The sequence below is a fragment of the Pempheris klunzingeri genome, chromosome 2, assembly GCF_042242105.1.
Source record: "Pempheris klunzingeri isolate RE-2024b chromosome 2, fPemKlu1.hap1, whole genome shotgun sequence".
Classification (NCBI taxonomy): Eukaryota; Metazoa; Chordata; class Actinopteri; order Acropomatiformes; family Pempheridae; genus Pempheris; species Pempheris klunzingeri.
The window spans coordinates 11999058-12014778 of record NC_092013.1 but is presented as its reverse complement, the minus strand read 5'-3'; the positions used below and the strand labels follow the sequence as shown (position 1 = coordinate 12014778).

Sequence of the window (15721 nt, the reverse complement as noted above, 5' to 3'; positions counted from 1 at the left end):
AAAAATTACCAATTTGTAATTAAACATAAAACGTTATTCAAATATTTGTTTAGAACAGCATTTAATACAGAATATATTAATCATGTCAATTTGTCAATTTAAATTAGTTGAGTTTCAAGTTTCCAACTTTGTTTTAAGTTTCCACCCGGACACCAGACAGACACGTACCACGTAAATCTGTGTCGCAGTTATATCGGTCCGGGTGAATAAGTGGGTGAAAGGTCCAGCAGGTAGCGGTGACAAACACCTCTGTCAGAGCCACAGTCGACCAGGTAACATGTTATTTGTTGCTGTTTGGTTTATCGGCGTGTTTGAGTTTGTTTGACTGTCAGTTTCAGTCAGTCGCTGCTGTTTTGTTTGTTTGTTTTTTCTTCCGGCAGAGCGAAAAGTCAAAATGTCCAAACAGCCGCAGCCGATCAGCCCCCTGAAGAACTTCTTCGCCGGAGGGTTTGGAGGAGTTTGCCTCGTCTTCGCCGGACATCCACTCGACACCATTAAAGTGATTACTGCACTTATTCAGCGCATCACGTCAGGAAACAATGAGGGCGCATCCGGTCACTCTGCAGCCAGCAGAGCCACAAACAAGCATGTGTCAGATATTTATCACACTCAGCTGTCTAGGTGTAACACACTCCTTTCATTCAGGGGGAAATGTTCGTGGTGCTGCACAGAGCAGCAGCTCGGGCCGCAGCAGCCCTTTGACCCACATTCAGTGCGTTAATGTGACTCAGCTCTCAGCAGGTTTTATGGCCTCCAGCACCGACAGGTCCCACCTGAATGCAGCAGTGTGGTCAACTGTTACCACTGCAGCAGACAGACACTGCTACGGGACTCTGCTCAGTTACTTGGCTAATATAAGCTTATTGCACATGCTATTTTATTCAAAAATTGTGGGTCAGAAATGCTAAATATTTAATTTTTTTTACTGTAAATTGCCATTGTCATACAATGGTCACAATCCACTGAACTTGCATTACTGTCTTTGGCATATTATCACTTTCCAAAGTTATTATTGTAGTGAGCAAACATTTTCCCACTTCGACTGCAACTAATGATTATTTTCATTGTCCATTAAACAAACTGATCATTTGTTTTTGTCTATAGAACGATCAGTGTTTCCCAAAGCCAAAGATGATATCCTTTATCGGCTTATTTTGTCCAAAACATTTTCTGCTTACTGTCATAGAGGAGCAGAGAAACCAGATAATATTCACATTTAAGATTTTTTAAAAGTCATTTTTTTCATTTTTCATTAAATCATTAAGATTTTTATCTTTAAATATTTGTCCCAACTGATTAACTCGTTATTAAAGTAGTTTCAGATTAATTTTATAGTTATCAGCTGTCATTGCAGCTCTACTATTTACACATTCAGGTGACACAAAGCAGCATCAGCATTTGTTTTGGAGTTGTGTGTCGGGCCACCATACAAATCTAAGTCCATAGTTTGGTCTCTGGATATTGTTTTCATTCACCGTCTGGCATGTAGTTGCTGTTCAGACTCATCCTGAAGGTGCTGGATGGGGTTGAGGTCATGGCTCCGTGCAAGTTCTTTCACATCAACCTCTAAAAACTATTTCTTTGTGTGCATCACAGGTGCGTTTACAGACGCAGCCCAAACCCAAACCTGGAGAGAGCCTTTTGTATACTGGAACCCTTGACTGTTGTAAAAAGACCTTAGCCAAAGAGGTGAGGATGCGTGCCAGACTTCATCCCTGGGATATATTTGATAAAACATTGCCGAAGATGTCTTTGCTCCCTCCTGCTGATGTTTCCTCGTTCTCCTCTTCCCTCACAGGGGGTGAAAGGACTCTATAAAGGCATGGCGGCCCCGATCATCGGAGTCACGCCCATGTTCGCTGTCTGTTTCTTTGGATTTGGACTGGGCAAGAAACTTCAGCAGAGAAGCCCCGATGATATCCTCACGTAGGTGACTGCTCTGTCGTAGGTGGTCGTGCTATTCAGCTCACTGTTCCACTCTGTTTGGTGAGAATATGTAAGTACATGTTGTCCTGCAGGTATCCACAGCTGTTTGCTGCAGGGATGCTGTCCGGTGTGTTCACCACAGCCATCATGGCTCCTGGAGAGCGCATCAAATGCCTCCTACAGGTCAGAGGTTATGTGTTTGTACTGATGAACAGGATCTAATCGCTGTCTCCTGTGAACAGTAGATTCCACATGTGTGATCAGGCTCTCTCCTGTCACAGTAGTTATAGTACTTCAGATTCTGGAGAGGCTTTTTTGTTTGAGACATTTGGCGAAATATAATAATGTGTGTGTTTCCGTGTGTGCAGATCCAGGCAGCATCAGGACGGGTGAAGTATGACGGACCCATGGACTGTGTCAAACAGCTGTACAGAGAGTCTGGGATCAGAGGAATCTACAAAGGCACCGCTCTGACTCTCATGAGAGGTGCGTTTTACTTACTAAACCTGAGCAGACGTTACAACAAGTTTGATGCTTAAAATGGGCAAATAAAATAATGAGAGCACTTCATGGAAACGGTGCACATCAAAGTGTGTTCACAGGTCTTTTTTGAGAGTACAACTGTGTATGTGAAAAAGGTTGTTTGAAACCTTTTGTGGCAGCAGAGAAATCCATGTGAGGTCGAGCATAACACACATGAATCTGATCAAACTGTAAGTGGTTGAGTTGCATTATGGGTAATGTAGGCACCAGGTTTGACAAGAAATAAGAATGTTTGTTTTAAAGGATAGCCTGTTATTACATATTTTGGGTACAAAATGACTGGTAGCTACAAAAAAATTTGGAATAGATTCAGTCGATCACCTCAATCACTGACCGGTTCAGATTGCTGTTAAAGTGTCCAACAACATCACAGAAAGGATCCCTACAGAAAAAGACGTCTAAGATCCTTTTTGTTTAACCAGAAACAGATGTTATTAGCTCAGTTGAAAGCCACCAGACTCCATTGGCAAAAAGAGTATTTTTACTTAGCAGGAAAGAAGAGTTGCTGGTCCACTTGCTGTGACTTCGTTGTCTTAACACTTTAGTTTGAATTCGAACCAACTCTTTAAAACACCAGTCATACAATAACACAAACAAACCAGCCAGTCGATGTAGCAGTAGACCAAAAAACATTCATGTTCTGCAAGGTAAAATTACTGTTTTTGTCAATGGAGTCTGGTTGCTTCGAACCAAGCGATATCACAGCTCTTTCTGTTTAAACAAAAGGAATTGTACAGGTCTGTCTTTGTAGGGATCCTTTCCATGATGTTTTCAGACAGTTATACTACTGAATAACAATCTGAGTCTGTCAATGGCAAAAACAGGCACTTTTAGTGGACATATTTTGATGGGTGTGGCTGCCCCACCAGCTGCCAGGTGAGGTGATCTACTGGACCACTTTCAAAACTTTTTGTATTTGGCAGTCATTTCAAATCCAAAATATAAGAAAATGGCGCCCAGAATTAAAAATGATAAACACATTGATGCAGTGTACAGTTTGCACCTTCAGTGTACAGTTAAATTGATGTGCCACATACTGTCTTTATTATCCAGCTTCAACTTTTGGCTGCTGCTCCTTTTTCTTGAGGCAGTTTGTCTTCGTCATGCTGTTATGACATTATTTTTCTGCGATACTTTGAAGACGTGTCAAGCTGGTGACTGCCAGACGGCTCCACTGATATCAGTTCATTGACGAGCACAGAGGAGGCTCTGATGGAGCTCTCTTGTGTAACGGTGATGCTGTCTCCCCTCCTGTAGGGTTTTTGTCACAGTGTCTCTGATATTGTGTTCTTGTAAAAGCAAGGACGACACATTATGCACATTAAAATCTTCTGATTAGATGAAACCACTCATATTCTGTTAGGAGTAAAGTGATGCATTTACATAGAGACGTTCCCATTTATACATTTATTTACTGATCAATTAAATCTCACCATATTTCATATAATTCCTGGGTTATGGTGGAATATTTTGCAGCTGAAGTCACTCTTTTTTTGTTTTGTTTTTTTTTGTTTTGTAACTCAGATGTTCCAGCCAGTGGGATGTACTTCACGTCCTACGAGTGGTTGAAGAACCTCCTCACACCACCAGGAAAAAGGTGAATGTTTGTTCTTTCCGTGCAGTCGTTCCAACAGTCTGTTACGTTAAAGACCTCAGAGCAGTCAAACCCGTTGTCTCCTCCTTACAGCCACAGCGACCTCAGCATTCCCAGTGTGCTGTTTGCCGGAGGGATGGCTGGGATCTTTAACTGGGCCGTAGCGATTCCACCAGATGTGCTCAAGTCTCGTTTCCAAACAGGTTTGTTGTTAGATGCCACTTTTTTTTCAGGCTAAAATACTATTAATTACTAATGAATTAATTTCTAATCATATACAATTGATATGATCTACAACTACTCTTTTTCCTTGTTGTCCTATTTTTACTGTTTACATTTATCCAGAACAGAGTCGGCGGTTCAGACTGAATCCTGCAAAACATAGTTGGACATATTAATATAGATCCAGATCTTGGAATTTCTTTTTCTTATTTGTATTTTCAAAACTTAAATTACTCAAGTTCAGTCAAACACCAGCTGTTTTTCTGCATTTTGGTTTTACAATTGGTCCTAAGTTCATTTCCACATGCTAATAAAAAGGTTTTACCCAAACAAAGGGGACTGAAACAGACAGTGAAAAGATCAAGGTCTAGGACAGGATGTAGGATTGTAGGACAGGACATTAGGATAGGATCAGATGATAGTCCGCAGCAGTCAGTAGAACTAAAGGAGCCTCTTGGTTGACTTGTGAAACACCTCTAAGAATAAAACGGCAAGTCTGGCTGCCTTTGATTTACTACTTCTAGATAAAGGTCTTCACCTTTGTCCGTGTCTCTGAGGACAACTTTTTTCTTTTTACAAGCAGGGTTGTCTTTAAAAAATGTGCCTGTGACTGAGTTTCCTAACGTGTCTCTCCCTCAGCTCCTGATGGAAAATATCCTAACGGTTTCCGGGACGTTCTGCGGGAGCTGATCAGGGAAGAGGGCATAATGTCTCTGTATAAGGGCTTCAATGCTGTCATGCTTAGAGCTTTCCCAGCAAACGCAGTGAGTGCACTTAACTTATTCTTCATTTCAGTGACTATGAAGGGCTCAGAGGAGCAGGAAGTGCATTTGGACATATGATGGGGTTCACTTTGACGAAGAGAATGAAGATGTTGTTGTAAAATATGTCACATGAAGCCTCAGTGGTTCAGATACGTTGATGCTGGATGTGAAGAAATTAAATCTCTCCAAAGAAAAAAGTCAATGCATTGGTTTGTTAAAAACAGAGTCAGTGTCGGTGACTTTTTTTCTTTGGATTGGTTTCTGAGGGTTTTGATTTTCCTGCACTGCAAAAGAGAAACAGCAAGTTGTGTGCGTGTTTCCTTCTACTGAAGAAACTAAATGCCGTCATTTGAAGCAGCAGCTTATGGTTGATACTATAAAAGACAACTATAAGACATCAAACTACTGCTAGATACTATGAAAATACATCGATCACTACATTGATCTGTAGATTTATATGTTTGACTTTGCTTTTGGTCTTAATCTTAATGTTAAACTAGAAATTTATCCACCAACAAAGTATATCTGAACAGTTTTAAAGACTAAAATAATTTTTTCTCGTCTCCCACCAGACAGATTTTTTTAAAGAGGATTAGATAAAGTAGATGTGCTCTTTTTTTTTTTTTAATAAAATGGCCCGTCTTCATTTATATACCACGGTCGGCCTCTTGGACCTGAAGCACATCTCATTGGACCAGCAAAAATCATTGTATTTCTCTTTGCTCATATTGAGACATTCAACAGGCATTGATAGATATTTTTCTATAAAAAGACACAAGAATGTAAAAAATGTAGTGCGGAATGCCAAGATTTCAACTTTCCTCCGCCTCTTTTTTTTCTAATTAAACTTTTTATAAACTTACATTTCCAAAAATCTTTAAATACTATACTCCTTGTCAAACAATATTTAATTATACATGTGGCCATGATCACTGATTAAAGTAATATTAGCTGATCTGTGGAAATTGACTTTAAGAATTTTTTGTGTATCTCTTATTCAGTCAGTCTGAAAAAATTCAGATTTGCTCCTTTTTGTCTTACCAGTTTGTGATCATAAGCTGGATGTCTTTGCCTTTTGGACTGTTGTTCAGACAAAAAAGAAGCTATTTCAGGGCGGCATCTTGGAGTGTTGGAAAGCTTGATGGCCATGGTTACTTTTATCTGACATTTTATACTATTTAAAAGAAATAAAAAAATAATGTTTTATATCTTTCCCTGTTCGAAAGTTTAAAATCAAAAGTTATTGATTCCATCACTATCATTTTTTTTCAGGCTTGTTTCTTAGGATTTGAGCTCGCAATGAAGTTCCTGAACTGGGCAGCACCAGACCTGTGATAACGGCTCAGCATGTGTGAATCCCAGGAACCAAACTCTGGAGAAAATTGAGTTTTTAGGTGTACAAACACACACACACACACACACATACACACTCTGAATCAAACAATACCAAGAGATTTTAATGATTTTCCAATAATGCACTTGATTATCTTTGACACCTTGTGGTACACTTGGGATCATTCAGATCTGCTGACGGTTCAAAGCAGAGATGCTTTGGTGACTCCCGTGCCCGTACACACACACACAGACAGTCGAATGTTCTCACTCCTTTTTGTTTTATTTGTTTAAACTCTTGTTATTTTTATATGGTAAAAGGAGTGAAGTGAACATGTCGTGCCTTACCTTTTGTTATCTGCGAGCAGGTGTACATATCAGGGAAAAGGTGCATTTTGTTGTACTGTGTGTGTTCAGTCTCTCAGCAATACACACCTTTCACTCTGTCTGCTTCCTGTGTGGTCACACTCCACTCAGTGACCAGCGATACTACACATACTTTCTGTTTGTTTTAATGTGAAATCATGAGAGTAGTCATAAAGAAATTGATTGAACTTTATGTGAATGTCAACATGTATAGAAATAAAAAGAAGAAACCATATTTAAAAATCAGTCTGTTTTGCACTTTTTTTCTAAATTCTCTTTTTATTTGGAGTATTTTACAATATACATCTAACATAGTCATTACCATAAAAAGTGGATACCTGGACTGTCTGTGCTTACTTTAATAACTGCAACAAAGTAGAATTATAAACAGACTAATAATCATTTACACAAAATCTGATAAGTCAAAGAAATTTAAAGAGAACAAACAAGTCACACATAAGTAAGAATTAAAATATATAATGAAAATGCTTGTAAGTAGAAGCAGTTATTCTCCATCATAACTTGGTAATAAATTTCAACCTGCAGCATTTAACATTTGAAGTCTAACTATTTGACACAAGATGTCACATTTTCTGAGGGCGGGGCACTCATAGAGGGCTCCCAATGTGAACAGGATTTCTACTTTTTGCATAACTTCACAAACATAACATAATGCACAAAACCAACCAGCCAGTAAACAATAATTTACCTCAGGATTTCATTTTAAGAGTCTTTTTGAATGGGTGTAATGTCGTATTACCAACAGATTATCTCTCCATTAAGCTGAATTTCATGCTCAGCTGTTTTATGTTTCATAAGCCACATAAATTCTGCCCTTTTTTCCCCATCTCTGTTTTTTTATATGGAGTTGCTTTATTTGTTGAAAGTTTTAGATGGTTCTATAGTTTGAATAAAATTGTATGCAAACATATTTATATATATTTACAGTGGGGCAAAAAAGTCAGCCACCAAGTGTGCAAATTCTCCCACTTAAAAAGAAAAAAATCCAGAAAGTCACATTGTCTGATTTTTAAAGAATTTATTTGCAAATGGTGGAAAATAAGGATTTGGTCAATAACAAAAGTTCATCTCAATACTTTGTTATATACCTTTTGTTGGCAATGACAGAGGTCAAACGTTTTCTGTAAGTCTTCACAAGGTTTTCACACACTGTTGCTGGTATTTTGGCCCATTCCTTCATGCAGATCTCCTCTAGAGCAGTGATGTTTTGGGGCTGTCGCTGGGCAACACAGACTTTCAACTCCCTCCAAAGATTTTCTATGGGGTTGAGATCTGGAGACTGGCTAGGCCACTCCAGGACCTTGAAATGCTTCTTACGAAGCCACTCCTTCGTTGCCCGGGCGGTGTGTTTGGGATCATTGTCATGCTGAAAGACCCAGCCACGTTTCATCTTCAATGCCCTTGCTGATGGAAGGAGGTTTTCACTCAAAATCTCACGATACATGGCCCCATTCATTCTTTCCTTTACACAGATCAGTCGTCCTGGTCCCTTTGCAGCCCCAAAGCATGAGGTTTCCACCCCCATGCTTCACAGTAGGTATGGTGTTCTTTGGATGCAACTCAGCATTCTTTCTCCTCCAAACAGTTGTTGTTTTTAGTTAGTTGAGTTTTTACCAAAAAGTTCTATTTTGGTTACATCTGACCATATGACATTCTCCCAATCCTCTTCTGGATCATCCAAATGCTCTCTAGCAAACTTCAGACGGGCCTGGACATGTACTGGCTTAAGCAGGGGGACACGTCTGGCACTGCAGGATTTGAGTCCCTGGCGGCGTAGAGTGTTACTGATGGTAGCCTTTGTTACTTTGGTTCCAGCTCTCTGCAGGTCATTCACTAGGTCCCCCCCGTGTGGTTCTGGGATTTTTGCTCACCGTTTTTGTGATCATTTTGACCCCACGGGGTGAGATCTTGCGTGGAGCCCCAGATCGAGGGAGATTATCAGTGGTCTTGTATGTCTTCCATTTTCTAATAATTGCTCCCACAGTTGATTTCTTCACACCAAGCTGCTTACCTATTGCAGATTCAGTCTTCCCAGCCTGGTGCAGGTCTACAATTTTGTTTCTGGTGTCCTTTGACAGCTCTTTTGGTGGTTTTGGCCATAGTGGAGTTTGGAGTGTGACTGTTTGAGGTTGTGGACAGGTGTCTTTTATACTGATAACGAGTTCAAACAGGTGCCATTAATACAGGTAACGAGTGGAGGACAGAGGAGCCTCTTAAAGAAGAAGTTACAGGTCTGTGAGAGCCAGAAATCTTGCTTGTTTGTAGGTGACCAAATACTTATTTTACCGAGGAATTTACCAATTAATTCATTAAAAATCCTACAATGTGATTTCCTGGATTCTTTCCCCCCATTCTGTCTCTCATAGTTGAACACTCGCAGCATAAACTGTGAAAAGTCTTCTCTCTCTCTCTGTGTTGTTGTTGTTGCTTTGCCAAATCATCAAGTTCTGAGGGGTAATCCATCGAACATCCTTTAATTACATGTGATGTGATGTGAAAAGCCCTGGTCAATACTTTCCGACAGGCCGTGCTGAATAAAGAAATCAATAAGCTGCTGTATGTTACAGAGAGAGGGGCAAGAGGAGGGGGATTTAGGCCGCTCCCCTGCTGACGGTCCTGACAGAACTATGTTCATCAAACCTGTGGGACAAGCTGATGCCTAGATTTGACATTTCAACCCTAAATATTTGATATTTAGATTTTGTTTTGTGGTTATTCGTCCAACCCGTGACCTCTGAACCTGCGTGATGAGTACTGTTGAGATACCAGCTGGTTTGAAGGAGCTGCTGCAGGGATACACGGTGGAGGTGCTTCGCCGCAGGCCGCCAGACTTGATTGAGTTTGCGGTGCAGCATTTTACACGACTCCTGGAGGGCCAAAGAAATGACCAAAAAGAAAAGAAGCACAGTGCCAAACCTGCACGCAGAGGAGTGACCTTCGAAACTAATTCCAATAAGCCCAGCAAGGACGATGAAGAGGAGGAGGAAGAGGACACTGTTAGTGAGTGTTATTACATTATTTTGTGTTTGTGTTCTGCTCCAAATGAACTTAAATGAAAGGTGTAACTTTTTAGGAATTTTGTAGATGTTTCAAACCTAAAGCTTCTTAGTGTCAATATCACACAAAGGAGACGGAAAAACTGTTCTGGGACTGAAATGTATAAGCACCGAAAAATGTCTTATTGGTGCAAAGTTTTGACCTACATGGTCACAGTCAGGCACACATGCATGTGAGCAAAAAGTAGGCGGTATACAGACGATGAACAGATCTCACGTGATACAGAACAACACTCATTAACCCGAAATTCACTATGCAAAAAAATGTGTGCACACACACACACACACACAGTATAATGAGTCCTCTTCTGCTTTAATGATGCTCTGACCTCTGTCTCTCTCTGCAGAGTCCACCACCAGTAAATACAATCGCAGAGTTTCAGGTCAGTAACTGGAACAACATGTGTAGTGCATATTAATTCATGTTGACCACGGCTCAGTGTTGTAATCTGTTTGTCCTGCTGCAGTTTGTGCAGAGGCGTACAACCCCGATGATGATGAGGACGATGACACGGAGCCTCGGGTTGTGCATCCCAAAACGGACGAGCAGCGCCGCAGACTTCAGGACGCCTGCAAGGACATTTTACTGTTTAAAACACTGGAGCAGGTACAGCAGCACGAATTAGCTTTTATAGAGTGGATGGAAAGAACCAGTTGTCCTTTACATGATGACTTTTGTTTTTATAGATAAAATACATCATATGAATATTAATTTTAGGTATATACATGCACACAGATTCCTGGTGAGTGTAATGTATGAAAAGTATAATAAGATCAAACAGCTGATTCTGACTGATGCTGCTAGAGACCTCGATTAAACCAAAAAACATGAAACCCATTAGTCCATTAGTTTTTTTTCTTCTTTTTTTTAATTGTAATAAATGGACTTTAAAATGCTACATTTGGTCAACAAAGCTTTGAATGGTCGAGGGCCAGGACACATTTCTGATCTGTTGCACTGCTCACTGACCCCAAACTGCAACACGAAGAAGCAGCATTCAGTTTTTAGGATCCACATATCTGGAACAAACTCTTTGAAAACTTGAATTCTGCTCCAACACTCAGTTTTTATAAATGGAGGCTGAAGACTTTCCTGTTTGCTGCCTTCTATCAGATCAATATGTGTTGTATGTGTATTTCTTTCTACCTATCTTGTCTTTAAACTTTTTCATGTTATATGTAAAGCACTTAGAATTGCCTTGTTATTGAGAGGTGATAAACAAATAAACTCGCCTCACCTAACGTCCGCCAGGAGCAGTTCTCTGAGGTTTTGGACGGCATGTTCGAGGTGCTGGTCAAACCTCAGGAGCACATCATAGACCAAGGAGACGACGGAGACAATTTCTACGTCATAGAGAAGTGAGTGACAGGTTTCAGATTGTTTATAACGACATTTTGTCAACCTCATGATGACGTCTTCTCTGTGTCTGTGTGTCATCTCATCTCCAGGGGTGTGTATGATATTTTTGTGGAGAAGGACGGAGCGAGCGTGTGCGTTGGAAAATATGACAATAAGGGTAGTTTTGGTGAGCTGGCTCTCATGTACAACACGCCGAGAGCTGCCACAATCGTTGCAACACAGGAGGGCGCCCTGTGGGGCCTGGTGAGTCCGACAGAGGACGCTGATCCTCAGAGCTTCACTGCAGCTTTTTCTGAGTGTATGACAAGTTAGGTCTGCATGCGTTTTGAAATATTAAGGCAGATGCTATTTGAACCTGGGCATCAGTCACCAGCAATGCTCATTTAAATAGCTCCATTGGCTATTTACACCCAGGTGTGTGTTGGAAAGAGTTTTGTGTTTGATTCAATATTTTAGCCAAAACCATGATCTTCTACCTAAATTTAACCGAACTATGACTGAAAACTGATGATAATAAAACTCAAATACATAAGTTAAGTCTACAAATAAATACATTAAATGAACAATCTTTTAAAATGTATCTTTTAAATAATCTAAAATTTTGACAGCTGTTCTCACACAGGACTTGAATCCCTAAGGCCTATTCCTAAACAATTCAGCGCCCACACCCACTATAGGAATTTTCTTCATACTGTGTTACTGGATGTAAATAGCAGGATAGCGGCCGTCTGGCTATTTGCACCCGGATGCAAATAGACACTCTGACAGATAAAGTAATATAAACTCTCTAAGTCCACTCTGAAAGCTGAAATAAATTTAAATATACTAATTAAATAAAAGTGGAATTGAAGCTAAGATTTAAGACTTACTAAATAATACTACTAAATACTAAACTAAATGTTGTTTTTGCTTTCAGGATCGAGCCACATTTCACAGACTGATAGTTAGAAATAATGCGAAGAAGAGGAGGATGTATGAGTCCTTCATCGAGTGTGTTCCTCTTCTGAAGTCTCTCGAGGTTTGTATGAGAAACACAAACTCCACATAAACACAATAATGGTGGAATAGGTGGATATTTAGCGACGTCACACTCTGTCAGCAGATTAACTGTTGTGTCATCCTGCTTCACTTTCTTTTGCTTTCATCTGGTTCAGCTCTCTGAGAGGATGAAGATTGTCGACGTTTTGGGAGCACGAATGTTCAAAGACGGAGAGCGCTTAATAAAGCAGGTGCGGTTGAGACATTTGTATCTGTGTCTCTGTCTGCCTGCGAATGAACTAGACTGACTGAATGTGCTACGTCTGCTGCTTGCAGGGGGAGAAGGCCGACTGTTTCTACATTGTGGAATCAGGAGAGGTGAAGATAATGATAAAAAGCAAAGTATGTACACCGTCCACTCTATTTTGTGTCATTAGGTACATGTAATGTGTATATACTGTGTGTTAAGTAATGTGTGATGTTAATGTAGTGAATGACTGCAGGACTGACAGTTACTCTGGGTCTGTTACAGACGAAGGCCGGCCAGCAGGATAACGCAGAGGTTGAGGTGGCTCGTTGCTCCAGAGGACAGTATTTCGGAGAGCTGGCCCTGGTCACCAACAAACCTCGTGCAGCATCAGTTTATGCTGTGGGAGAAACCAAATGTTTAGGTATGTTTAAGACACCAACATTCCTTTGTTTCAGGAGAAACTGCACATTCATTTTAGCTCTCTGTTAAAAGATATCAGCTTGATACTGGACAGGTGGTGCAGCGGGTCTACACGAGACCAAACGCAATAACTCATAACCTGTAAACAGCCAGTGTCCGTTTTATCAGGCGCTCCTGTTAACAAATCAAACCTCCACTGGAAGCAATATTCAGACGGACTCATGAGACGAAATATGACTTTTATCTTAAAACATCTTCTGTCAGACAGTCTCACACTGAGCACACAAATGTAGTAACAAGTGTAGAGCTCCTTTTCTGTCTTCGACTCCATTAAACAGCAGCAGCATCAAATCGTGTGTCTACAGATTCACAGTAACTTCATTAATATTATCAACTTTAAAAAATATTTTTCTACGTTGCACACAGATTCCAAGTTTACACAGTGAAATCATTGGAAACAAAGTGGCAGTGCTAAGGATGTAAAGTGGATTATTACAGTTTTCAGTTTTGCTTATTTGTAGTCATGCAACCTTTGAAATAAAATACAGTAAAAAAAAAAAATTAAAAAAAAGGCAATGCATATTTGGCCTAATAATTAAAACACAATTTATTAATTTATTATAAGATGAAAGGGTTTAAAAGAAATGAATGGCGAAACTTAAAGAATCCGATAATTTCTTTGATTTACAATTTCAAAGACTAAAGCTGTACGTTTTTCAAAGGAGTAAGTAATTCAAATTTTGACAGAGGCAGATTGGACGCATTCATATATTTATCTCGATTCCTGCTGTTTCTCTGTGATGATCCACTGATCCTCATAATTTACGGTGAGACACTACAGAAAAAAACTATTCTTTCACACTCGTGGAAAGAAAATGTTTATTTTACTAGACTTTCTCTATCTGTATTTTTATCTACGTTCATATCTTTAAAGTTTTTCCTCTAACACTGAGCCAGAAATCTCCACTTCAGCAGCGCTTGCATACAGTTTTATTCCTATATATGTTCTCAAGGTTTTTACTGAGGGGTTTCACAGATGATGATGATTCACAGCCTGACTTAAATAGCATTTTCTTTCCTAAAAACATGGCAAAAATATATTTTTTATGTCTGTTGACAGCACTGTCTGATTTATGGAAATGGATGTCAAGTAGCACATGGCATGATAATACCTCCTTCGCATATTTAGAAAAATTTTAAAAATTTGTAAAAAGAAAATTTGTAATACAAAAACTAATTCTTAGTGTAAGTTACCCACTGGGGAAATTGTTAATACCTATTAGTTAACATTTTTACCCTATTCACTGCGGTGTATCACCTTAAATGTCACAGTCGTCACAGTTTCCTGTTTAACATCATGTCCACCCTCTTCAACAAAAGTTTAGATATTGAAACACTGAGTTTGTAGCGGACACTAATAATGATTTAAATGTACGCTGTGGAACTCCAGGCTGCCTGTTTAACAAACAAACATTTCCTTCAATGAAAAATGTCTTGTGTTCCAGTTGTTTTACTGTTTTTTAAACCGTTTCTCTCGTTTGTTTTCCTCTTTGGAAGCTGCGGCGTCCATCTGTTAGACAGGAAATTAGACCCTGCAATTGGATGTCACAATCCTTATTTACTTTCCATTTCTTTCAGTAATTGACATCCAGGCTTTTGAGCGTCTGCTGGGACCCTGTATGGACATCATGATGAGGAACATTTCCCAGTATGAAGACCAGCTGGTTGCACTGTTTGGCTCCAGTGTAGATTTAAAACACTAGTAGTCAAAAAAAAAAGTAATTAAGTCCAACATAGTGACAATGCATGTAAATGTAACACTCAGTCTTCTGTTTTCTATTCAGTAAAATGTGTTTCATGTGTTGTTCCTTTTTATATAAGGAACAGGATATTTTGACATCACAGTAGGAAAATCACAGGTGTAAATACTAAAATTAATGACTACATTTTATTTAGCTGCTTCAGTTTTGAGGTCCTTGTGTTCATGCAGCCTCACTGGCAGAACCACAGATGACCAACTGGGTGGAACTGCGCCATCATCAATATTATTAGTAACTCCTGAGCTTTTCTTATCATGACAAGTCAATACATCTGCCGGTCTGATCGGTCACTCATTAGGTGTAATAAAGCACTCCACTGATTTAGCTCTGTACTTCTATAACACTGCGGGACTCACAGTGGACATATTCGTCTTGTTCAAAAATCTGACAACTACATTACCCACAATGCAACTGGACACCTGACAACATAGTTGGAGCTTCAGATGTGTAATGTTAGTAGCGGCTAATGTTGCCTAAAGCTGAGATGAGGAGCAGGATACAGAGGTTTGGTAAATTCACATCTTTCTAACTCAACACCAAATTCTTTTTCATTTTCAAACTTGTAGTCTTGACCTACAACCATCAGATTTCCAACAGCTCCCCCTGGAGCCGTAACGACATCATACCACATATGTAGTGATAATGCATATATGTATTATCTGTGGCATTTCCCCTTGTTCTATTTTCTACCAAAAATGAAAAGTCAAAATTCTCTTATTCAAGCTTTTTAAATTTGAGTATTTTCTGGTTTCTTTACTCCTCTGACAGTAAATTGAATGTAGTTGGACAAATAAAAGCATGTAAGGGGATCATCTTGAGAACCTCTTGACATTTTTCTAGACCATACTACAAATCAATTCCAGAAAATAATAGACAATGAAAATGACTGTTGGTTACAGCCCCACATCAAAAACAGCCACGCAGTTGTTTTTATATATGAATGTGACACTTTCACAACTGAGGTATAACTCCACTGCCACTTCTGTTTTCAAATTATATGCAAAATGTTGTATAATTTGCTGTTAGTGTGCTGGTCAATCACCACTTGATTTAATGATAAAATGTTTTA

The 15721-nt window shown here is 39.5% G+C and overlaps 2 protein-coding genes across 2 annotated transcripts; both read left to right on the top strand.

Annotated features, from left to right (window-relative positions):
• The first annotated feature begins 198 nt into the window (after window positions 1-198).
• On the top strand, window positions 199-6984 carry slc25a20 (solute carrier family 25 member 20). Its single transcript, XM_070841084.1, has 10 exons — window positions 199-272; window positions 381-499; window positions 1597-1689; window positions 1799-1926; window positions 2019-2109; window positions 2295-2412; window positions 3994-4066; window positions 4157-4266; window positions 4925-5049; window positions 6322-6984. Exons 2-10 carry the CDS (start codon window positions 395-397, stop codon window positions 6382-6384), a joined length of 906 nt encoding a protein of 301 aa, XP_070697185.1. The 5' UTR covers window positions 199-272; window positions 381-394; the 3' UTR covers window positions 6385-6984.
• A 2531-nt stretch (window positions 6985-9515) lies between these two features.
• On the top strand, window positions 9516-14639 carry prkar2ab (protein kinase, cAMP-dependent, regulatory, type II, alpha, B). The gene is given in 10 exon segments (XM_070841072.1): window positions 9516-9774; window positions 10172-10207; window positions 10292-10431; window positions 11077-11183; window positions 11274-11427; window positions 12101-12202; window positions 12339-12413; window positions 12499-12564; window positions 12695-12833; window positions 14471-14639. Coding segments are annotated over 10 exon segments (1203 nt in total). The 3' UTR covers window positions 14596-14639.
• Window positions 14640-15721: the final 1082 nt, after the last annotated feature.